The sequence below is a fragment of the Gymnoscopelus braueri genome, assembly GCF_963280865.1.
Source record: "Gymnoscopelus braueri genome assembly, chromosome: 21".
Lineage (NCBI taxonomy): Eukaryota > Metazoa > Chordata > Actinopteri > Myctophiformes > Myctophidae > Gymnoscopelus > Gymnoscopelus braueri.
Genome location: NC_137623.1, coordinates 24,363,618 through 24,388,892, shown reverse-complemented (window position 1 = coordinate 24,388,892; position 25,275 = coordinate 24,363,618). Strand labels below are relative to the sequence as shown.

At 41.7% G+C, this 25,275-nt stretch overlaps 2 protein-coding genes across 2 annotated transcripts; both read right to left on the bottom strand.

Annotated features, from left to right (window-relative positions):
* Nucleotides 1-2,472: 2,472 nt before the first annotated feature.
* Nucleotides 2,473-11,309, bottom strand: LOC308076791 (glycine--tRNA ligase-like). The gene is made up of 17 exons (XM_080417272.1): nucleotides 11,218-11,309; nucleotides 10,597-10,698; nucleotides 9,804-9,906; nucleotides 8,590-8,731; nucleotides 7,624-7,712; nucleotides 6,908-6,984; nucleotides 6,015-6,160; nucleotides 5,746-5,895; nucleotides 5,465-5,627; nucleotides 5,189-5,353; nucleotides 4,982-5,088; nucleotides 4,502-4,648; nucleotides 4,187-4,272; nucleotides 3,996-4,105; nucleotides 3,617-3,710; nucleotides 3,195-3,385; nucleotides 2,473-2,876 (listed from the first exon to the last, which is right to left on the bottom strand). Exons 1-17 carry the CDS (start codon nucleotides 11,260-11,262, stop codon nucleotides 2,763-2,765), a joined length of 2,031 nt encoding a protein of 676 aa, XP_080273398.1. The 5' UTR covers nucleotides 11,263-11,309; the 3' UTR covers nucleotides 2,473-2,762.
* A 2,060-nt stretch (nucleotides 11,310-13,369) lies between these two features.
* On the bottom strand, nucleotides 13,370-24,170 carry LOC308077387 (glycine--tRNA ligase-like). Its single transcript, XM_080418062.1, has 17 exons — nucleotides 23,826-24,170; nucleotides 22,288-22,389; nucleotides 21,640-21,742; nucleotides 20,615-20,756; nucleotides 19,512-19,600; nucleotides 17,404-17,480; nucleotides 17,169-17,314; nucleotides 16,925-17,074; nucleotides 16,672-16,834; nucleotides 16,343-16,507; nucleotides 16,024-16,130; nucleotides 15,758-15,904; nucleotides 15,564-15,649; nucleotides 14,922-15,031; nucleotides 14,718-14,811; nucleotides 14,402-14,592; nucleotides 13,370-13,827 (listed from the first exon to the last, which is right to left on the bottom strand). The coding sequence occupies exons 1-17, from the start codon at nucleotides 24,126-24,128 to the stop codon at nucleotides 13,702-13,704; spliced, it is 2,301 nt and encodes a 766-aa protein (XP_080274188.1). The 5' UTR covers nucleotides 24,129-24,170; the 3' UTR covers nucleotides 13,370-13,701.
* Between the last annotated feature and the right edge of the window lie 1,105 nt (nucleotides 24,171-25,275).

Here is a 25,275-nt window from a genome sequence, read left to right as displayed (position 1 = left end):
ATTGTGGTGGGGAGAGTCTTGGTTTTTTGCACTATTTCTGCTGAATCAGCTGTTTTTGATTAAAGTCAGCTGCGTTGCAAAAACACCATCAAAAAAGTCCGTATGACGTCCATACAACGTCCAAGATGAGGTAGACCCGTTATATTATACATCTATGGGTAGACCTCGTCGCTAAAAGAAAAGGGATTACTGAAAATGATATTTTTTTTGCTATTTCTGCTGAATCTGCTGTTTTTGCTATTTTAGAATGTTTATGCTGAAAAGTAACAGTTTTGGCCATAATGAGGTTTCCGCCCGACAGACAATATATTCATATTTATATTGTTTTTCAGGACTTTCAAAAAGCGTTAAGCAAAATGGGGTCCGGGGACCCCCAGGGGTCCTGGGGGGGTTCCAGGGGGTCCCCAGAAAAATGTTATTATTAAATATGGGTCTTTTGTTGCTACTTTTAACTTTTTAATGGATCCTATGTAAGTAAAGCCAGATAAAAGTGTCAAACTCCCAAAATCCACCAGAATACTGGAAATTACATCTACATCCACGCTGACGCTGACAGCGTGGTCAAGAGCCCCCCCCTCCGGAAATGCCCATATAAGGAGCGGGGTCGAAGAGGCTGAGGCTATCGTGCTTTGTGGATTGGCCAAGCATTGCGTGACATTTGTGCCACTGAATCAATATAAGCGATAAACGCACACATTGGACTCCAGTGTGGTGTTGTTGCAGATCCAGAACAGATTTGCAGTGTGAGAAATGTTCCGCTGGACGGTAAGCCTACATGTGAACGGAGGACCAGAACGATCCTATTGTGCAGTGCAGCAGGAGGTTTATTCCTTTGCAATTAAGTGTTATTACCCCGGCAAAATTATTGAGATTAATGCACACATTTTCAACACAGTGTCTTTACGCTGGAGGTCGTTGACCCCGGTGAGAACTGGCAGTTTACAAGGTGTTTACAACTGGCAGTTTACAAGGCATAGAGGCTACACAGCTGTGCTGATAGAACACATCGTCTACATCTGGTGTCTTCCTAACAGCAACGTGCTTCATGCATTTGATGTTGACGACCACAGATGGTTCAAACCCAGGGTGTCCGGGACTGTTCCAGGAGAGAGGAGTGACCACTCAGCCTGTGTCTTGGGGAGGGTCATGTTTATCCATGGAGGACACACCCAGCTGACTGGAGACACTAATGACACCTACAGGTTGGACACCACCACAATGGTCTGGACTTTAATTAACACCAGAGACACCCCTCCACCTGCTTCAAAATGTCACTCTGCCACCATCATCGGGACAAAGATGTTTGTATTTGGGGGCTGGGGGGGCCCGGAATGTCACTTCTACAACGGCATCAGAGTGTTTGACACAGAGACCAACTGCTGGCTGAACACACCTTCTGCACAGCTTCTTACAGGAGAAGGCAGGTTGCTTTCAGCCCTTGCCTACAATGGAGAGCTGTACATTATTGATGGTGACGGGGAAACTACGGTAAGTTACCTGTGGAAATTCAATCGAGAGACCTTTTCCTGGACGCAGGTTGAGCCCAAGGGGAGAGGACCGGGTTCAGGCAGTAGAAAATGCTGTTGTTGCGTGGTGGGAGATCGCATCCTCCTCTTTGGGGGACGCCGACCCAATGACCTGCAAATCCTAGACTTGAGTCCTAGTCTGAAGACGTTGTGTAAGCTAGCAGTTATTCAGTACGGTCTGGAGCAGTCAGAACTCCCACACAACATCAGGTGGGAACTGAGAGCCATGACTACCAACAGCATCTGAACACTCCCAACCCGTCGCTTCGCGCCGCGTTGCGAGAATCTGCTATTTTAACTACTTCTTAACTCACTGAGTGCCAGAATTATTTCTGTCTATTTCTGGCCAGTGCGATTTTTTTTTTTTTCGAAGTAAAAAAAAAGTGCTTAGGAAGCGAGATACAGCCTTTTTCAGTTATTAGTTAAACAAGGAGTGGATGGAGCTGCAAATCTTCAGATAAATCTCCTGTTATCGGACGGTCTGAGGTTGGCAGGTGTGGTGTGTGTATATAGTGTAGCGTCCCCAACATGCCACAACTTCCACTTCTGAAGGAGCTAACTTCTTTGGTGCAGGGGGTTGTTGGCCGGACGAACCTAAGTCATGGGTTTGACTCCAGCTCGGGGCGCTACACTTCCCGGCCATTACAATATATATGTATGTATATATATATATGTGTATATATGTGTCAATCAGAATTTTTTTATAATATAAAAGAAAATCTGTAATATATTATCAAACATCTAACAACAATATGAACTATAGTGTTAACAGAGTGACAATGACATATCACATGAGTCATTGTGAAACAATTATGATTCATGGTCACACTCTATTTCAGTAATAATTAAATTGATTATATCTTATTGTATTTATTTCATTTTATTTGAATGCAGGGTCATTAAAATGAGTCCATATACAAACACATGTGTTGAATTAACTGTGGAAAAACTTGAAGAACAAGGCACTGTCTGGATTAAGTAAACTTGGCTGTTAGCCTGGTCCCTACCAACTAACTTCACAGCTAAATTTCCATGGTAACCAAGGTAGGATTGCTAATCTGGCAAGATAATTCAGCTTTCATGAAACCGTTCCATGTAAATAACACAAACAAAATACTCTTAACAGATTTATTTTAAGGAGACTGTATATCAAAATGACAATATATAAACATCAAAACTTGAGTGTGGAATGTTGTTCTTGGAGGTAGAGGTCTGAGAGGTTCACAAGTCAATGTTCTATTCTTTCTTGACGGTCTCTTGTCCCCCAAAGATGGGGTACTTTTTCTCCACCTCCGCCCAAGTCAAGATCCCACCTGCCAGATCTCCAACAATCCCTGGCAACTCGTTGACCTGTGGACAGAGTAAACATATTTACAGTTCAGGTGAGCCGAGTGCTTCTGAGAGTTCACAGGGTGATGACTCTAGTCCAGGTGGTGATGAGGTGCTCACCAAGTTAAATCAGTTTATATTAAGTACTTGAAAGCCATACCTCAGTAAAAGTAAAGACAACTCAAGCATAGAGATCCTACCAAAAACTACTTAAGAGACACCCTCTTTAGTATAATAAAAATATGTATTAGATGGCAGTACAGTATATAAGACCCAGTAGGAATCATATATTTTGTGCTGTTAAAGCTAATGTAAAATGTTGAGTGTTGTGTAGAGTACCTCGGCTCTGATCTGTGTCATTGAGTCACGGTCTCTCAGAGTAGCTGTGTGGGGCGTCTTGTTCACTGTGTCGAAGTCTATGGTGATGCCAAAAGCCACCCCGATCTCATCGGTCCTGGCATAGCGCCTCCCGATGGATCCTGAGGAGTCGTCCACTTTGTAAGACACACCGTTTCTGGTCAGCGCCTCGGCTGGGAATACATTCAACAGAGAGAGAAAAAAGTCAAACAGGCTTTGCTTCACACCGACAACAGAACATATAAATATTTATAAGATCATTCATCTAAATGTATTTTTATGTATTTATTGAAATAAAAAACTATTAATCAAGAAGACAATTAATTATACAAATATTTTAGAAAATATTGTCAAATCTGAAAGAGTACAATAAATGAGTAAGATGAGATACCGTCACTACTCACATAATTCCCAGACGAAAGGCTTAAACTCCTGGTTTTGGCTCAAAGGAAGGACAGAGCATTTATATGGTGCCACCGTAGCTGGGAAGCTGAAAAACTGGAGAGCAAATAATGTCAGCTTTAATGGAAACGAGTTAAAATTCTGATTATTTGTTACATTAATACTGTTCACTGAGAGCATAAAATACAATATAAAGGATCACAACTGTAAAATACAAACGCTGACCTTTTATTTTATTATGTAATTAATAAGTGCTTATAGTGTAATTTCATAACATACTGTAAGATACAATAATTACGTTCTAGCTTGACAAAATATTGATGGATGAGGATATGGTTGTAGTTTACTGTATATTTTATTTCAGCTTCAAAGAAATCCTACCGTCCTTTGTTCAGCACCAGCCCGGACACCGTATGAGTGCTCAAAGATGCAGTGCATGATTCTTCCGATGCCAAAGGACGGCTCGATTACATTGGGAACAATCTCCTCCACTGTGGGAAAATGGAGAGCTAGGTTTTCCCACAAGAACAAAATGGTACAGGTCTTAGTCTGCGTTTGGAGTACTTTCTTACCATGCAAGGTCTTCTGGAACCTCTTTACACTGACCATGTCTTTGGTGAGACTGAAGGTTTTGCCTTCTGTCTCAAAGTTGAACTCCCTGTATAATAAGAATACATTTACATTACCCTTTTATAGCTGCCCAAAATAACTTTACTTCTTAAAAGTGGAAGTTACTTCACTTATAGTTGTAATAAAGGGGGGGGGGAATAAAATATATGGATTATTTGTTATATGCTTGCTAACTAACAGCATACTGGATGCTCATGCCGCAGTTCTTTTTTGTTTACAGCCTGAAACGGACAATAACCACTGCGGTCAATAATCACCCTTTCTCAGTGAGTAGCTTCTCCTGGTCAGTAATGTAGCATTCGTCACAAATCGCCAGGAACTCCAGAATTGACTTGGCATCCTTCTTGTGAACCATACCTATGGCTCCTTTGTTGGGTTCAAACTGTACCACATTTACAACCTTGTGTGATGATGTTAAGGAGAATGTAAATGCAGCTTAGTACTTACATGACTTTGTAGGACACAGGGTGACTAAGGAAGAATGTGGAACTGAACGGGGGGAATTAAGTAGCTGTACTAGTATTCCTACTACTGTGTTAATTAAACAAAATCCCCTGAAAACCCCTTCAGGGGAAGTTCTTACATTATCTAACAAGCACACAAACAGACAGGACTGATTACAATACCACAAATGGCTGCAGGTAGGGTAACAATTGGCTCGGGATAATCAATTTGTGACAGTGGACAAAATATCTGAAACATCACAGTTTGGCAGGTTCTCTGCATAGAAGGATATGGGTTCTTTCAGATGCTTCTCGGCCACTAGAGGGACCTTGGTGGCTCTTGAGTGACATGAGAGATCGTAGCAAGAGCGGTCGGCACATCCTACAATCTCAATCCAGCCCTGATAGGGAACCAAAAGTATTAACTATTACTTAATATAGGTATTGATGTTTGTTTACAAATACACATTGAGTGTAAGAAGATAGCAAGGATGAACCTACGTAAGATGTTTTGGCCTCTGCATCCCAGCAGTCACAAGCATAATGGGCCATCTCATTCTCCATGTGCTGGCGGAAGCGCACTTTATCTTTGGACAAGCCCACTTTGATCAAATAGAGGTAGATTCTACCGATGAAGTAACCCAGCACAGAGTTGTTGATCACTCCCTGGAGTTGACACGATCAGAGACAAACATTGTGAATTCTGCATGCGCTTAACAGGTCATAATCACAATACAGCCACGTAACTAGTCAGTGACGAGGATATTTCTTCCCTACCTGCTCCACAGCGTCGCCCAGTCTCATGATGTGGGCTGACTGGCCACTGGTCTGGGCCTTGGAGGAGTACAGCAAGATCTCAAGGTTAGCCACATTGGAGAACTTAGGATGGACCTTCTCAGATGGATCCACAAAATGCTCGATCTCAGCCATGGTGAACTCTCTGGACGGAGGAATGACAAATGTTTTATGCTGCACATTTAGAAAGCTATTAAACTCATGATATTGTTTACTGCTCTAGGTTTGCCGTTATAAAGAGTAGACATTTGTTTTGTGACTACCTAACACGGATGAGTCCAGAACGGGGAGAGATCTCATTTCTGAAGGAGTTGCCAATCTGAGCAGCACCAAAGGGAAGCTTGCCCTGGTTGAACTCTAACAGACGCTTGAAGTTAAGGAACATTCCCTGGGCAGTTTCAGGCCTCAGATATCTGTAAAATAACGAGTGTTTAATACAATGTATATCAATATGATACAGGCTATGGTCCCATCCTACAGGTTGGTCTATTTGTAGCATGCTTTGTTGTAGTTGTGTTATAATGATCAATACCCTGTCATGTTCCCCGTTGGGCCAATGGATGTTTTGAACATCAGGTTGAAGGAGGTAGGTGGTGTAAGGTCATTTCCAGTTGAGGGAGATTGCACACTATATTTCACAAAGAGATCTGCCAACTGTTGCTGAGAATAATTGTCCATCTGAAACAGAGAACCCAAAGTCGTTGATATGTCGGCAGATGTCAGTGAAGTGCAGAAAAGATCTTTCATCTCAGAGCTGAGAGTTTAAAGGTTTAAAGGGTCTACACCATGAATTTATTTTTATTTTTTTGGTTTTTAGTATTTTTTGGGCTCCCCAGTGTCTCTTGTACCCCATTTAACATTCAGTCATTCATTCTCATTTCAGAGATTTTCAGAATGGGTGTGTCTGAACAGGCCATTTCAGAACAGGCAATGCAAGTGACATCACTTGTATTGCCATTGCATTGATGCTGGCCAGACAGAATTGCTCAGTAGCCCCCCCCCTGCCCAAGAGGACGTTTTGGTATTGCAGCTGAAAGTGCTGTATAAGCCAGAGACAATTGACTTGGGATGAGTATATCTGAGTGATGATTTAGGCTCAAACCTTTTGAAAAAGGTTTGAGGGACATACACCATATGATATTAAATATCAAATATTTTTTCTAAATTCATGGTGTAGATCCTTTAATACCGGATGCTTGGAGTGAGACAGATATTATATGGCTCTACTCCTTCAAATAGTCACAAGATCTGTGTTAGCTGCAGCATAGGTTATAAGTTTCACTTTGTGTAAAGGCTTTGGACTACATTCTTTTGCAGCTTCCACGTTATAAATGTGAGTAAATACAAAGTGTGTGCATGCATGCGTGCGTAATTGTGTGTGTGTGAGTGAGTGAGTGAGTGAGTGAGTGAGTGAGTGAGACAGACCTGAGTGATGACATCCTCCATCTCTTCTGCCTTCTCCACTGAACATTTCGCGTCTGATATCAGTTTTTTCAAGTGAGCTGTGGGAAGACACATTTATCAACTTTATTTAGATTTGACAACTGACTCAGGCAGGCGTTTAGCTTAAAAACAGTCAAACTATTTAAGCACAACAAGCATTGACTCAAGGCTTTATCATTACTGAACATTTTCTCTGCAGCAGTTTGGTTTGGGCCTGAACGGTCTGAGCTGGTAACGTCAGCTGATCCTCAGTAGAACGGCAGACTTGAAAAACCCTCCACTCAACTTAACTTCCCCTCTGACCTAACACCAGAGGCTAAATAACTTGCTGACAGGATAAATCATGCCCACTGGAAATCCCCTTTAGCATCCTGTTAAAAACTTTCTCTGTAGTAAACATTCAAATCAAAGCCATTTCGGCAGAATTTGTCATTATGTTAAAATACCCAGCTGATGATACAGTATCTGATGTGATTCTATTGTGTTGGACGATTATGAAATGGACACTCCCAGCTGCTTTTTGTGAGTATTTTGGCCTTCAAGTTGGGCTTTCTTGAAGAACTTGTTCATTCTCTTCCACATCTGGGTTGACACATAAATCTAGGTCTAGGTCTTAGTCTTAGGCAGTAGGATAATAAAAGGTCCTGGGCTGGACTAGACTAGAATAACATTATGGCTTCATAGAGAACATAATTCACCTTTAAGGAGGTGATCAGCACGAAAGCATTCTCCAGTCTTGGCATCTTTCACCATGTAGTCAGCAAATTTGTCCACATGCCCTGATGTCCTGGAAAGGATAAACTAGTTATACTTCATTTTTCAACACAAACATAATTGGCCGTTTTTGGGGAAGGGGAGAGCAATGCCTGTCGCTGCATGTGACTCATACAGGTTGGTCTGGGCGCCTGTTCAGTGGTAGCCTGGCTCCAGACCATAGTCTCAGTCTCCGCCCACTCACTGAGTGGACTTCAGTCTGACATCCAGGCTAGTTCAGTGGGGGTGGGGGGCAGAACTGGGAAGAATAGTGTGTCCCTCCACATTAGTTACATCCTCCCAGTGAAACTCCTCACTGTCAGATGAAAAGAAGCGTCTGGCGAACAGTTTTTATTTTGACAGCAAATTTTGATTTAGTTTAGTCAGTCTTTTGAAAAAAAATCATCTAGTTTTAGTCAGTCATCTGAAAAGTTTTAGTTGACTAAATATACGATTTTAGTCGACTAAATCTACAGTTGATTTTGTCGACAACAATGTATTTTGGCAGGCCGTAATGGGTGATTTTACACTTGGTTGCATGCTGATAAATAGCCGATCTCACAACGTGTCGCAGCGCGACACATTGTGAGCTTGTAGATCTGCTATGTTCAGAGCGCAAAACCCAAGCGCAACCAAACATAAAATGACTTCTACTGGATCTCTTCTCCACTAGTCCTAACATATTAGGCAAGTTTTTATTTGTTGACGAAATTGTCAATATATTTAGTCATAGTTTTAGTCATCATAGCTTAGTTTTTATTTCGTTTTTGTCAGTGAAAAAAGGTAGTCGACGAACACTTTCATAGTCATAGTTTTAGTCGACAAAATTAACACTGCTGGCGACCAGTAGCGACATGGGATTAAAGTACATGGGGGAAGTGGGGGAAAAAGACACTGCTGATGGTACTTACTTGAGGACAGGCTCTGGGGTCAGCATGGTGCAGTCGATCTCCAGAATCTGCTCCTCCTGGATGAAGTGCTGCCTCCAGACCTGCAGGATGTTGTTCTTCAGGGCACAGCCCACAGGGCCAAAGTCATACAGACCACTCACACCTGAGCGACACGCAGGTTGTATTGGGTTACATTGGCAAGTATACTTTAAATGTGTTTTAAACCCATTAACATTGACTGCCAGAGTTAAAACCTCGTTCATAGCAGCCCTTGCCAGCGATTTTCGTGTTTTTTTGTTTCGTTATTTTGTTATTTAATTCACATCTAGAAAGTCTGGCTTGACACTTGAATCGTTTTGATCGTTCCACCACTAGAGTGCAGCACATACCAAGCTTGATCGCCTCTCGATCACACTCGCCCCCTCCCAGACCCACTCACACAGTGAAACACATGAACCGGAAGTGAAATGTCTCAGATTCTGTTATCGGCGAAAATTACTTTGTGATACACAACGGGGATGACTGTTCGTCACCCAGACCATAGATTATAGGAGGGGAGGTCTCCGATCGTTTTTCATAGCGTGTGAAAAACCATTTGTTTCCCTATTATGGTCGAAAATGACTGGGGGGAAAAATGTAAAACCGAAAACGGAACCCAAGTCATGGAACCGGATGCAGTGGTGGTTGAAGTAAGTGGAACCCGAAACTTAGCCTGATTCATAACAGAATAGCGTGATCAGAGCATAAAGATCAATAAAGACCATAGATCGCATTAACGCGATCCTGGCGGCCAAGCGCGCTATTTATTAGATCGCGTTAATGCGATAATGGCGGCCAATGAGTTAAGACCGGGAACGCATCTGTGTCATTTTTAGAGTTGAGCTAAAAAACATTATTTTACACTCTGGTTATTCAAAAATAGCAGATATACAAGCTCATAGCACTCAGCGCGCTACGAACTTGTATATCTGCTATTTTTTGGGGGTCCCTGGAACAAAATATTTTGAGATGGGGGTCCGCGGCCAAATACATATCATTTTGGGGGTCCTTGACATAAAAAAAAGTTTGAGCACCACTGATAAAGCAACATTAAGTTTTTCAGAAAACAGGAGAATTGGCCTCAGTCAGGCTATTAATGGGTTAAGATGTAACTGTAGGTGTCATATTCAGATGTCCCACAGATTGTAATCTATGCCCCTTTATTATTAGTTTGGAGTTATTGTGTGATCTTTTACCGCCATAGATGGCAAATGCCTGGTCATAGAAGAATCTCCTCTTCAAGGTATCTTCCATCTTTGATCTGTCCACCATGTCATCTTTGGGCTGCAAAGCCAGCTCCTGGAGATTTAGGAATGGATGAATTATTAATAGCTTTTACGGCATCATTGAAGAATTGGGCAATCTAGGCCGATCTGCATAGCCTAGGCCAGGGGTCTTCAACAGGGGGTCCGGGACCACTAGGGGGTCCTCAGAGTTACTACAGGAGGTTCGCCAAATATTTGTGTGATTAGGATATATTTGTTTACATTAACCATTCCCTATTCTGAGGAGAACTTTACCAAAAATAGACGATCTACAAGCTCACAACACCTCACAGCGCGCAGCGGTGTGAGCTTGGAGATCAGCTATTTCCGGCAAAGAGGTGTGGTGTAGAGGGAAAAACGAGCAGACTAAATACAGAGTGAAAGGTCAAGTTTACTAAGTATTGACGGTTTAAGTGGTTAAATGTCTCAAAAATACATAGGCAATTAATATTAATACAAAATACACTGAGGATAATAGTGCTCTCAAACAATGAAACTATATGGAATCTATGAAAAGGTTTAATCTGCAACACAATTATTATACAATATGTAGTGGGGTGGGGGGGGGTCCCGGCTTCATCTCTCTCTCAGCTAGGGGGTCCTTGGCCTGAAAAATGTTGAAGACCCCTGGCCTAGGCCCTATATACAGTTGACATCAACCTTCTCATTTCTGAAATATTTACTGTGAAAAGGAGGTAATGAGGTTTGTGAACTTGGACCTCACCTTGGCTTCAAGGATTCTCTTCCGTGCTTTCAACTCTGCAACTGCTTTACTGATGTCTGCTTCAGAGGCACCCTGCTCTCTCATTTCACGCACCAAATCACCCTTGGAGAAAAAAACAGTTTTCAATATTTGCATGCAGTGATGGAAGAAGTACTCACTTTTTTTACTTGAGTAAAAGTATCAATACCCTATTGTAGAAGTTGTCTGTTACAAGTATAAGTCCGGTATTCAAAATTTACTTGAGTGAAAGTGCAAAAAGTATTGGCATCAAAATGTACTTAAAGTACCAAAAGTAAAAGTACTCATTATGTAGAATGGCCCATTTCACAAGTTTTCAAATGTATAAAAATCTACAAGCTCACAACGCGTCGCAAAGCTAGTAACATTATTTCCCCCAAATCAGTAGGCCTGAATTTAATCTGTAATTTAGTTAGTTGTCATCATGATTTGAGTGCACGGGGATCTCATTTTAAATAAGCCAAGTGAGCGATCCAGTTTTTAGAGGACCTTGTATTGTGATTTGTACTTCCATGTACTGTTACCATGTCTTTCTAAATAAAGTATTCAATCAATCAATCAATCAATCAATCAATCAATCAATCAAATCAAAAGTCAACTCACCTGTTTCCTCACTGCCTCTCTCAGAGGAGCCAGAACCTCTTCCATCTTGACTAAAAGGGCAACTACCGTACTACTACTGAACTGAGAGTGTTTGAACCTGGAGATTCTTATGTAGAAGCAGAGAGAGGGAGTGGCTCGTTGCCAGCAGTAAATCTCACTACTAGTCTCTGTAAACCTCTCCTTTTGTTGCATCATCCATGAAGAAACATAGGAAAAACAGGCGCTTCCTCATGGGGCTGTACTGTCACTCTGCCATAGGGGGCGCTGTTGTGCACGCCTATTCCTATATACGTCTATGGCCCGGTTCATACTTCATCCCACAAGGGTGTCGCGCGTCGAAAATAGCAGACCTACAAGCTCACAGACACAGGCGTAGCCAGTGGTGGAAAAAGTACTCAAATGTTTTATTTAAGTAAAAGTATCAATAATAATACAATGCAGAGATATTCTCTTTAAGTACAAGTCCATTATTCAAAATGTAGGCTACTTGAGTAAACGTAAAAACAATTGCCATCGAAATGCCTACCAAAATAACTAAAATGTTTGAAAATTGCCGATCTACAAGCTCAACGTGTTGTGAGCTTGTAGATCTGCTATTTTCAAACAAAAACCCATAAAATATGGGGTCGTGGTATAAAAAAGTTTGAGAACCCCTGGTTAGACATGTAGGAATACTTGACTAGGATTCATTTCTTACATTTTCTGTGATAACCTAGTCAACTACAGCACAATTATTTTAAAGGCAACCAGGCATGTTGCCATAACATGCCACAACCACACTCCATTATGGTTACAGAAAGCACCACAATACCTATAACCTTTCATTTAAAATGGGTAGTGATTATGAGAAATTGTGATACCTGGCCTTATAAAGTATAGTCAAATGTATAATGCCTTATGACTGTTGATGAGATATTATGAAGGCTTATAGCAACTGTCATAAACACTTATGGCTATATAATGTATATTATAATGCATAGGACGATATCTATGATTTTACTGTCTAATTAGATTTACATTTCAGACATGTGTCTTACTAGCTGTCTTTTGGTTTCATTGTGATGGATCAAGGGGTGGCATCAGTGTATGGACTTTGAAACCAAACGTATCCATTTCTATATTATCAATAGGACAGGCCGTTTGTTCTGGTGTGTTTTGGCTGAGTGCCAGACATTAAAAACCTTTCACTTTCAGTCTTGTCTTTTATTTTTTTTGTTGGTTTTGTGACACTTTTTATAACATTTGTTTGGCCAATCAACTCCAATGTTACAGTATGTGGTGTTTTGTGACGCACACCACCCACCCACAAGCCAATTTTAATATGAGATGTCTATTACTGATTATTAGAAATGCTTGGACTTACTATGTTCCTTTGAATGTGTGTGATATAGTCGATTGTCTGAGGCTCTTGTTGCAGGACCTGGACTGGGAGGCATGGCCCTGAATCTTAATGTTCACACATCACCCGAACCTCTCTAGCAGGGCAACAACAATCACACTCGGAGTGGAAGTTATTGATGTTCTTTGTGAGTCTATTATCCAACCTAAATTAGCTGACCTGCATGAAGTTGGAGTCAGAGAAACAACTGTGGGAATTATTTCTCTCAGTGGAGGGCAAGGCTCATTCGACAACCTTTATCCAGCGACTAAACATTTGAAATTTCCTACATTTGACCCGGTTAAGTCTTAGATTGGAGGAATTAACCATTCTCGTGAGGCCTGTGTGTATAGTACTTCTGACTGGAAACATCATTAAACTTTCAACTTTGAAATTCTCTGGGAATTGTGTCAGGCTCCCCACTGGTGTAGTAAAATAATAAATTACTTGATTATGGGGTGGTGCTTTGTAGACAGATAATATGCATAACCTAGATTACAGAATCACTAAGCCATATATAGTGTCATTGCACTTGCAACTTGACAGATCAATGAGTACACCAACACCAGGAGAGTGTTAACTCACTCACTTTCGACATGATAATTAAAGACCCATGTCCCAGGTTTTCTCCTATGAGAATACATGGATGAGAACTATGTAAGACCACCTAGTCCTAGTGGCATGTGCAAATTGATGGAAACGTTATCCAAGTAACAGAAAGGAATGATACTCATTGTGGTTTCATGCTTCAGAAACTTGACACAAATACTATGGTTATAAGCCCATGTCCAGTTAAGTGCTGGTTGTGTTTATTGAATTCAAATTCAATTTGCCTGAAATCTGGAATGGTGAAAGCCTCCTTCCACGCAAGACTCAATAACATTGACAGGTGGTCTCCCTTTTAACGTATGATGATTACACATGACACAACACTGAATTTCTGTGAATAAGTTGTTCTAACGCAATAAGGAGGACATCCTCTGTGCAGTCAAGTCAATCAGTTGCTTGTCGAATTACAGTTAGTTGCAAGACTCCTCTTGTGGGTGCATATGCAAAACGTCTTTAGGTATTCATAGGCCTGACAGGCAGATGCGTGAGAAGCAAGTTTATTCTTCAGAGGTGTCCTTCTTGCTGGTCTCCTGTCCTTCAAATATAGGGTACTTCTCACAGACGTTTTGCCAAGTCAAGGTGCCGTTGGCCAGATCTCGGATGATCTCAGGCAACTCACTGACCTAAGAAAAGAGACAAAGTGGTTTACTTACTTTTAAGATTAGTGGTTTACTTACTTTTAAGATTAGTCTTTTCTCAAAAAAATAAAAATAAAACTCAAATCAAATTATGTATTTATTTTAATAAAAATATGTAAAATTGATGCAAAGGACATTTGAAAATGCAGTTTCAGGTAATCAGAAGAAAACCTCATCAGGTTATCAGGCGATAACTTGATGAAAGTTGCACAAAAACCATTAATACAAATATGTTGGTTGCAAGTGAAGAAGAGAAGGAGTTCTTTCTTTATCAACCCAGACTCTTCTCCTAACCACCTGCCATACACACAGGTGTTCAAAAGCTTTACCGTTTGATAACTGATTCAACAATCATTAGCCAAATTTTTACTACAGCCAAAACCATGTTGAGCTTGCCAAGAGCTAAATCTCCCAAGACCATATTTCTCAGAGTCTTGTTGCCAGCAACCAGACTTAGATTGACCAGATTTAGCATCAGGCTTTGTGATGGGAAGAGGTTTAATGAGCTTTGTATCTGTAAATGTTGAGTGCCAATGAGTGTAAAATCCATGTTCTGTACCTCGGCTCTGATCTGTGTCATTGTGTCACGATCTCTCAGAGTAGCTGTGTGGGGCGTCTTGTTCACTGTGTCGAAGTCGATGGTGATGCCAAAAGCCACCCCGATCTCATCCGTCCTGGCATAGCGCCTCCCGATGGATCCTGAGGAGTCGTCCACCTTGTGAGACACACTGTTTTTGGTCAGCGCCTCGGCTGGGAGTAGGGATGAGATAGCAAACCAGTGAGTGATAATGACAACTTGGTACAGTACCAGTACAATTTATATTTTTCGCTTGTAATAAATGCAGTAACTTTGTGATCGTTATGTGGGCACTTACATAAATCCCTCACGAAAGGCACAAATTCCTGATTTTGACTCAAAGGAAGGACGGAGCATTTATATGGAGCCACAGTGGCAGGGAAGCTGAAATACTGAAAGAAAACAAAAAACAAATCATTGTCAGTATGGAGAGAATAGAATACAGTATTCAAGAACTAGTAACACTGTTGTACGTCTACTTGCGTTAATACTGCGTACTTACGGTTCTTTGTTCGTCACCTTCTCTGATTTGGAATGTGTGCTCGAAAATGCTGTACATGATTCTGCCAATGCCGAACGAGGGCTCAATTACATTGGGAACAACTTCCTCCACTGCAAAAAAAATAATCATATTTAGTTAGTTTAGTCTCTCAGTCACCCTCCGTTATTTCTTAACCCATTAAAACCCGGAAAGCATCCGTCATTTTAGATTTTAGCGTTTTAGGCTCCTCAAAAATAGCAGATCTACAAGCTCACAGCGCATTAGTTTGTGCCACGCTGCGAGCTTGTACATCTATTTTTGAAAATGTTTTAAAAATATTGAAAGTGTTTGAAAAAAAATTAATTTTTTTTAAAAACACAAATCCCTTCTGGGGGTCCCTGGCACTAAACATTTTCAAATGGTGGTCTGCGGCCAAATAAATATATTTGGGGGTCCTCTGCATGAACATTTTTGAGAACTACTGATTTAGAAGGCATTTGTAGAATCGGCCTCAGGTCTTAATGGGTTAATGCAGCTGATTCATAAGTACCTGCACAGTAAAATATTTAATATTCATTCAACTCTGAGAGTGATCCATTTGTCCACTCATCAAGAGTTAAATTATCACTCAGTATTTCATTGCGTAAGAAACCGTGGTCTCACCATGCAGTGTCTTCTGGAAGCGCTTTACACTGACCATGTCCTTTGTGAGCTTGAAAGACTTTCCTTCTGTCTCGATGGTAAACTCTCTGTAAGAAACGCATGAGATTAATGATATCATAATTTAAGAAGTCACAGACATTATCAATTACATGCTCACAGCCACCATATAACCAAGATTGTCATGACTCACTCACCCATTCTCACTGAGTAGCTGCTCCTGCTCGGTAATGAAGCACTCGTCACACACAGCAAGGTACTCCATCGCTAGCTTGGCATCCTTTTTGTAGGCCTTGCCGAGGGCCCCTTTGTTGGCTTCAAACTGTACAACATTTACAACTTTGTGTGATGACGTTAAGGAGAAGAACAGAGGAATTAAGAGGCAGCTTAGCATTTATAACAAAAAGTTAAACGTTTTATTTCACGGCTGTGTTGGCATAAGCAGGAGTTTAAAAAGGATATGGGCTCTTTAAGAGGCTTCTCAGCAACCAGTGGGACCTTTGTAGCCCGTGCGTGGCATTGCAGATCAAAGCATGAACGATCAGCACATCCTACAATCTCTATCCATCCCTGCAGGGGACACAAACAAAGATGAGCAAGACTTAGTATTTACAGACAAGGTACATTTAGATGCATCCATTTATTGACCATACTGACATGGCGGCCATTTTACTCTGACATCAGGCTCAAGGGAAAACCCCACCCAGGTGGGATATGACGACTGGCCGGCGTGTGAATATGGTCAATTAAAAAATATTGCAAAAGCACCACGGTGGACATACGTAAGAGGTTTTGGTCTCTGCATCCCAGCAGTCAACGGCATAGTGGGCCATCTCATTGTCCATGTGCTGACGGAAGCGTAGCTTATCTTTGGAAACACCAACTTTAGTGAGGTAGAGGTAGATCCTACCGATGAAGTATCCCAGGACGGAGTTATTAATTACCCCCTGAGAACAGACAGAGGGTGAACAAACATTGGCATTAGATTTCAATTATGGTTCAGGCGTGGTTTGCCCGAAGGCAGCATTGTGATCCATACTGCTTCAAATGGATTCTTCCGCTATGGACCGAAGGTAAGCTCAGTAATAAGGACAGAGAGTTATGTAATTACCTTGTCCACAGCATCACCCAAATTCATGATGCAGGCTGACTGGCCACTGGTCTGGGCCTTGGAGGAGTACAGCATTATATCCAGGTCTCTTACATTGCAGAATTTAGGGTGGACCTTCTCAGTCGGGTCCACAAAGTGCTCGATCTCAGCCATGGTGAACTCTCTGTAAGAGAATGGGGCTTGGGGGTTTAGGTCTTGTATGAGCATGACTATGTGAAGCAGAGAGAGAGTGCATCTCCACAGGATCACTCACCTGACACGAATGAGTCCTGAGCGGGGAGAGATTTCATTCCTGAAGGAGTTACCAATCTGAGCAGCAGCAAACGGAAGTTTTCCCTGGTTAAACTCCAACAGGCGTTTGAAATTGAGAAAGATTCCCTGAGCGGTTTCGGGCCTCAGATAGCTGCAAATTTGAATTCATTCACTTAATTACCAAATAACACATATTAGACAAGCCTGCCAAAATCAAGGTACTCAATGTTTATATTGGTTTGTACCCTTGCATATTGCCTCCTGGACCAATAGATGTCTTAAACATCAGGTTGAAGGAAACGGGGGCGGAGACGTCATTTCCTGTGGTGGGCGACTTGACGGCGTATTTCACGAAGAAGTCGGTCAACTCTTGCTGAGTAAAGTTGTCCATCTGGAAATCAAACAAACTCAAGTTGTATCTTGTTACATCATCCCACATGCATAATCCCTTCAAGAGCACTTGTCTTCAGTTGTACTGACCTGAGTGATGCATTCCTCCATCTCAGCCTTCTTCTCTGCAGAACACTTCTTATCAGACATCAGCTTCTGGAGGTGGGCTGTGGGATGCATAGAGAAAGAACATATAGATTGCGCTTTCTCCCAACATTGTGTTGCATTGCATGCCTTATATCTAGGGCTGGCCCCAAATATCCCACGATAACCCGTCACTTGTGGGTGACCGAGTGACTGTCTGGTGGTGTTGTCCATTTAGCTAAATGGACATAATCTTGATAAATGCTTCACCTCTATGTACAAAACTACTTGGCAAGAACAATGTCAGTATAACTAGAAAAAAAAAGAGTATGTTCATTTGTATATCATGTTTTACATCAACATTAGACTACAATAATAAAAAATAGTTAAACACAGTAGTACATACTGTAAAAGATCGCTATTTCCATTAGCCACTGCCAGTGAGTCAACGTAAAGCAGTGGCAGTATATAGTAGGCTTGTTTCTAAATGGACAAATTAATCTTCATAAAGGCATCGCAACAATCCAACTTAGGGCCGTCGAGCATCTGTAGCCGACAAGCTTTTGTGGTGGTTCCCACACTGTTGGCGGTAGTAAGCCATTAAGGGTCCAATCACTCAACTGAGAGGGAGAGCTCTGTCTGTTCAGCCTGAGCAAGGCATAGCACGAGAATAAGCAGCAAGCCGGCAACAACAAACGCTAAGAGTGTGAAATGCTCAGTTTTGTTTTCCCAATTGTGGTGTACTGAATAACCAAAGCATCCAAGCATAGAGAGAATATATAAAACTCATCGATAACATTAAAGAACACAGCGAGTTAACCAGCTGTAGCCTGTGCCATTTTTTTCAATAATACATTCTCAATGCAGAGTGGATAAACTACCTAGTTTACCTAGTACAAGCGACAGGTTTAAATCGAATGCTCAATAATTAAGCTAACAAAATGTACTTTCACATTTTCAATCAACAAGTAACTTAAAAGACAAACTGGAATTCCCTCCCGAACGCTCCGTCCTTCCTTGAGCTTTGGCATTGCTCCAGCCCCTGTCATGCCAGATATTTTGTATTCTTATGGAATCCAGTGTGATTCTTGCTGATCCTGCAATTTCCCCTTTTCCCTCAGGCACAACACTGATATTCCAGCTTAGCCAACTAGCATAAGCCTCACACAACACCACCTACACTGTACAGTAGCCACTCTTCATAAATACTGAATATTAAACCTGCTGAAGGTCCTACCATGAAAACGCATTTTAGTTTTTAAAACAATGGCTTGAACCCAAGTCTCTTGCCTGATGTTTCCTCACTACTATAGGCCGAGGCTATGATAGAAGAAGGTACAGTCAGTCCATGGGCCAAGCAGGCATGGGAGGCAAAACTGGAACCGGAAGTTCGGTGAAAGTGAACAAACACTTGGGACCTTTGTCAGTCAATCGGTTCAGGAATATAAAAGAAGATATGTCACAGGTTGTTTTCTTATCATTTGTTTTTCGATGTGCACACTGTATCATTTTATTGAGTCATCTAAACAGAGCCATGTATCGTCATTGACTCCAACGTATTCCACCAAACTCTCGGCTGCAGTTTGCCTCCCAGTGTCCCAATGCGCCGGCTGGAATTGCATGATATTAATGACTCCACCCCTACAGCTGGCAGTGGCAATGTTATGTTACATATGCATGCATGTGTGTCTTGCGGTGGATGCTGATGTGAAACTGTAGTCAGGCAAATTAAACTGTGGCATAACAAAAGACTGCTCTTTCATTGCCATCCACGAGCACGTTTTGTCGTCCTATCAGTCATGAAGTGTGGGGGGGGGGGGGGGGGTGGAGCTCAGCTGTGCCATAATCAGAAATTGGCATCATGTCACTTAACATGACGCTCAAGAGGAACTGGTATGCCACCTCACTAAAACAATATTTCTTTGTTCTCTCTCTCCTTGCATCGTTTCCTCCATGCATCCTCAGTGGGAGAGATTAAGACTCAAGGAAAGGATGCAAGTGAGTGAAACAAGGATTTACTTTCTAAACCTGGGATGCGGTCTCCCCAAAGTCCCAGGTCTCTGAGTAAACTCAATGGAATACTGCATGTATTCAATATTGGGTGAATGTCTTACCTTTGAGGAGATGGTCAGCCCTGAAACATTCACCATTCTTGACATCTTTCACCATGTAGTCAGCAAACTTCTCCACATGCCCTGACGTCCTTGGGAAATACAGTCACAAAATGATTATAAGGGGTGTAGGGCTGCACGATATGGTCACAATTTCATACCAAATATCTCAATAGCAATATGATATAGAATATGACTAAGGGTTCACACTTGTTCTTTTATATTTTAAGTGTAGCAACAGTGAAAACTAAGCATTCTTTAAAAAAAAACGCATATCAATCTGTCAATGATGCTCCTATTTTATACTTTCCAATGACTTGACGAAACACTCATATTTTGAAGTCTGCCATTCAGCAGTCAAATGCTTACTTTTGTAAAACTTAAGGTCACGGAAAATCACTGAACGTGATCAAACAAACCTCAGAACTGCTGTTTGACTCTGGCATAAGGAATCAACATAAAGGAAGCTGCTTTTTGGCAGCTGCTTGCTGCGTCAAGGTCTTTTCAGACAGCGCCTAGTAATTGATTTCTAAATCAGAGACATACGAGCAGGTAGCAACGCACGTGCAAGCCGAGAAAAGCATACGCTTGTATTACCTCTTGCGATGTTAACTTGGGCTGCAACTATCGATTATTTTCTTAGCGATTATTCTATTGATGACTTTCGATTAATCGAATAATCGAGAAGCAAGTTTTATCATTAGAATGTATGTATCAAAGTATCGACTAAACGTAATCGTCATTTCATATTTTGTCAGACAACGTAGTGCAAAAATAGTTAAAATAGCTTCTACAAGCTCCAACACCAATTACGCCACAGGTAATACCGTACTCATTTGAAATTAATCGTCCTGAATTTTTTCCATTTCTTCATAGCAACAAATGACATTTTCATAGTGATGAATAATCACAAATTACTCATTTGATACATTTGGCTGTTAACAGATCAAATTTGCCTTGGCCTAAGAACAATTTTGCCCAAATAATGTTGTGCTATTTAGTATACTGCATATATATTGATTTCCCAATCAAGACTGAAATTCAGGGTCCAGTTAGAAACCAGAGAACCCCTGCTTTTAAAAAAGGACCCAGTCTGGGGCACTTACTTGAGGACAGTCTCTGGGGTCAGCATGGTGCAGTCGATCTCCAGAATCTGCTCCTCCTGGATGAAGTGCTGCCTCCAGACCTGCAGGATGTTGTTCTTCAGGGCACAGCCCACAGGGCCAAAGTCATACAGACCACTCACACCTGAGGAAAAGTACGGTATGGTAAGAGGGCTTAAAGCAGTGTGTGTGTGTGTGTGTGCACGCGTGCGTGTGTCATCAATCTTAATATAGATTTAGGGGCTGTGTCCACATGAAGCGTTTTTTTGAGTGACGGTGCACTTTGGATGTCCAGAGCGCTACACGTGCACCGAGCGAGACCCAGGGGTGTACTGGAGGTGGGGAGCGGTGGAGCACCGCTCCACTAGCCTTTGACTAGTTGTTTGAGCTGCACGCGAGCCCTTGCGCATTGATCAAAAACAACGATTTGCACCTCTTACCAACGCTTACAAAAGCTGCCGAGTGTCAGCGTCAACAACGTGAATCAACATAGGAATGACCCTGGCTGGATGCATATCAATGGTCCATGGTGTGACCTGTCAAGTACTGTAAGTGTAGGCATAGGCTACTGTCAGATGTTCTGAAGCAGTCCAAAGAGAACGTTTGGATAATGGATTCATGAATTAAATTACAGAGGTGACATCTGCAAGGTAAATGTATATGACAACACTAAAATGTCCCCATTATGCAAGTAAATAAATAGAATAACATTTGATATACATATTAAAGAGGGCTACGTATTGAAGAGGTTATTTCAATCGGTGATCGCTCACATGTTTTGTGTCTTTCGGAGCCTAACTCTCTGCCCAGGAACGTGACATTGATGAGCAGCGCTCCCCTCTCCAAAAATGGAAAAAAAAATTGCTTGAGGTGCCCAGATCACTTGCTGGACGCCGAGAGCGCTGAAATGCGATGCTCCACGCTAGGAAGATGAGCGCTCCAGCGTGTCTTTTCCATAGAAATGCATGGCGGAAAATCGCTGGCATCTCAAAAAATGCTTTGTGGCCACGGCTCCTTCGTTTTCTTACCTCCATAGATGGCAAAGGCCTGATCATAGAAGAATCGCCTCTTCAAAGTATCTTCCATCTTGGTTCTGTCCACAATGTCATCTTTGGGCTGCAAGGCCAGTTCCTACATAGGAAATATTAACAGTTGTGGCACAGTCAGTCAACTTGCCAACTTGCATCCATCACTCACAATGACTTGACCACATAAACCCCAGTGTCCTGATTCAGGGCATGTCAACATTAGGCAAATGTCAGCGAATGTTCTTGGAAAATAGCGGACCTATAAGCTCACAAGGCGTCGATCTGCTATTTTCAGCCAAGAGATTGAGGGCCCTATCTTACTTTACCCCTCATGCCTAAACCTTTTTGGCATTTCTTACTATTTTTAAAAACATTTTCAAATAGTTAAAATAGCCGATCTACAAGCTCACAGTCACAACGTGTTGATGTAGATCGGCTATTTTCTGTTTATCACTATTATAAAATAGTAAAGAATGGCTCAAACGTTTAGGCGTAAGGTGTAAGGCGGCACGCAAGATAGGGCCCATAGTGTAGAGATTAAAAAGGAGGGGACCAAGACCAAGTACAGACCCTTGAGGGACCCTGGTCCATGAAGTATATAGGGTTTAAGTTGTTAACTGATTTACTCAGCAAGAAATATTGACTGACCTTGGCCTCAAGTGTTCTCTTCCTTGCTTTTAATTCAGCAACAGCTTTAGCGACGTCTACATCAGGGGCGCCTTCCTCTTTCAATTTGCGCACCAAATCTCCCTGAAAACAAAATAAAGTGGAAAGAAATTATCAAGCAGAAAAACCATAGGAGCATTTTAGCTGCTGTGTTTGAGTTTGGAAGCACTTGTTGAAAATCACTCAACTGACACTCCTGCATACCACATGTTTTGAAATTGCACACAAAAGGAGACAGCAGCACGTTGCGTTATTGAAAACGAGCCCTTAAAAACTCGAACACCTGCATGGAATTTATGGACAGAAAGTAGGTCATAAGCTCATAACATGTCTACGTGGATTTTTGTGAAACAAAACCTTGACAGATACACAGGCATGCAAACAGCCCCAAGGTGAAAAAGGTGACAACATGTTGTTGTTTTTCGGGCCAGGTGTCACACAATTGCCCTATTTGGATTCAAAACGGCTATTGTAGCTGAAAAGCTACAAGTTTGCATTTCTGGATACAAAGAGAATAACCCAATCTTTCCTTACAGCTGCAATATTGGTGAGTTTAACGTTGTTTAATACGATTTTCAGTTTCAATGATTGGACTGTCTGTCAAGGTGTCTGTCAAGGTTTGGGTAATGTATTGCAACTTAGACGCCAGATCGCATTAAAGCATGATTGATTTAATACTTTATTAACAGTTTGTAAAAAACAAGGCACGGTGGCACAGATGTATACAAAAGAATGCTTAAGTTAAAGGATAACCCAGATACGCCGTCAGGGCTGGTTACCATTAAGATCCTGTGTATTGAAGTTGCTTGCAGCTTGGAACATTTGATTTTACATCTACTTTCGGTTTAGTGTATCCAGCCTGCCATCAGACAGTATGTTCATGATTTAGAGCTCTCTAGACCATTACTGTAGTACACCGATAAAATATCATGGATTGCAGCTTTAACACGGTTATTTGACTGATTTTACAGTGTGTAGCAGCACCAACACCCCACACACACACACACACACACATCTTCTGAACCCCACCCAGTCCACAGACACAGATGATGTGTGTCGCACAGTCAGTAGCACAGCGTGGTGAAACGTGGCGATAGAGAAACTACCATTAACCAATGTTATGTTTAGATTTATGTGTAGACTGATCATAGCCTTAACAGGGATCACACAGAGTGATACATTACAAGGTATTCATCATGCTTCTGGAAACACTGGAGGCAATGTTTATGTTTTTTATTGATCTGGGCTTCATGGAGTGAAATCAGGCAGTAATCAGACTGAAATAAAGTTAATCTATCTACCAAAATGTCAGCTAACGTTGCCGGCCGGCTAACACCCACCCAAACTGCAGTCTTCATTCAAAGAATTGCCCATTATTAGCAGCACTAGCATTCATTGAACCACCACCACCACCACAGCAGTGCTACTACAGCAGGTTGTGTAACTTTGAGTGTACTGTGACACAAACCATTCACATTTCACACAAAAGGGCTGGACTGGTAAACAACAACTAGGTTTACCTGTTCTTTAACTGCCACCCGGAACGGGGCCAGAACCGCTTCCATGTTACTATCCATGATGTTGTTGTTTTGTCCTTCTGAGGAGACTAGGTGCTGCCGCTTGTTGTTGTGTTTCTGTCTCTTCCACGAGCAGACCGACAGGGAGAAGGGTCTGGCGGGGTGGTTCTGGGGCCGGGGCGAGGCTCTCTGCGGCGGGCAGAACAACAAGGTGGAGGTCCGGGAGATGTGCGTGGCGCTGGTGGTGGTGGTGGTCCTTCTCCTCAGCAGTGCTAGTGCTGATGTTGCGCTACGGAGCAGAAGCATGGACCGTCACCACACCGCGGTGAACGAGAGCCAAAAGAATGATGAAATCTCTGCGAGCTAGGTACGTGGAGCTGGTGATCCGCGCGAGCACTTTCGCCACGGGTAAATGACACCGCTGCTTGGTGACTGCGGAGCAGATTCGAAGAATGTTTTATTTGAAATGATGTATTTTGAAATTAACCACTTAAACTTAAACAGGGATGATTTAATGTTCTCATACTGGTGGCCATTGTGTGGTTCCACTCATAAGAGCCCATTCATTTTTCCCATAGAGATTTCCAAAAATAATTGATATCAATTATTTTAAGCCTAGAATCAAGCCATCCACAAAACAAATGGTTGCCTGTTTATTAATTATAGTAGGCCTATATCATATAATTAAATATTCTATATTTCTTTCTTCACAGAATCAAATATTTTATGGTCACGATTCACCAGGAGCCTGCTTGGTTCTATAGGCTTAAAATAATTACTAATAAAATATTTTTGGAAATCTATATGGGGAAAATGAATGGGTTTTGGATCGGTGGAACCACAACATGGCCGCCACTGCTATGCCCCAGCATATCGTTCAAATACGCAAGCGCACAAGTCAAGATCTTCCCATCCTAGTCCCAGATCTGTAGTTGCAGTTGATGAACATCCGAAGGTCGTGTGGTTGGTCAACTAACCACTATGCACCACAAGGTGGCAACGTTGGCACAATTAAAAAAATAAGCAAATTCTGAGGCAATACCAGTTGAAAACTTGTAATGAAAATGTCTTCCTCACCACTAAGGAATGAAGGTCTTACTTACACACGCTATCAATGTTAAGATCTGTATTCCCAACATGCCGGTCCAATGGAAACGCCATTCACTATCAAAGGTTTTGTTTACACTCTCTGTACTGGACTGAAGGCATATTTTCACTATGCATTGTCTGGGCTTTTGGTAGTTTGAAGGACAGGCAGATATAGCTACTGGATTATTTACATATAATATTTGTATAAATACTATAATGATGAACTTTTATTTTTTATTATAGTTATTAAAGTTTAAAAGATTATTTACCATCTGAGTGAGTCAGACTCCTCAAGGTTATTTCTGAAAATACCCAAATAGTGGTCAATTTAATTCAACATTGTATATTAAATACATCAACTTAT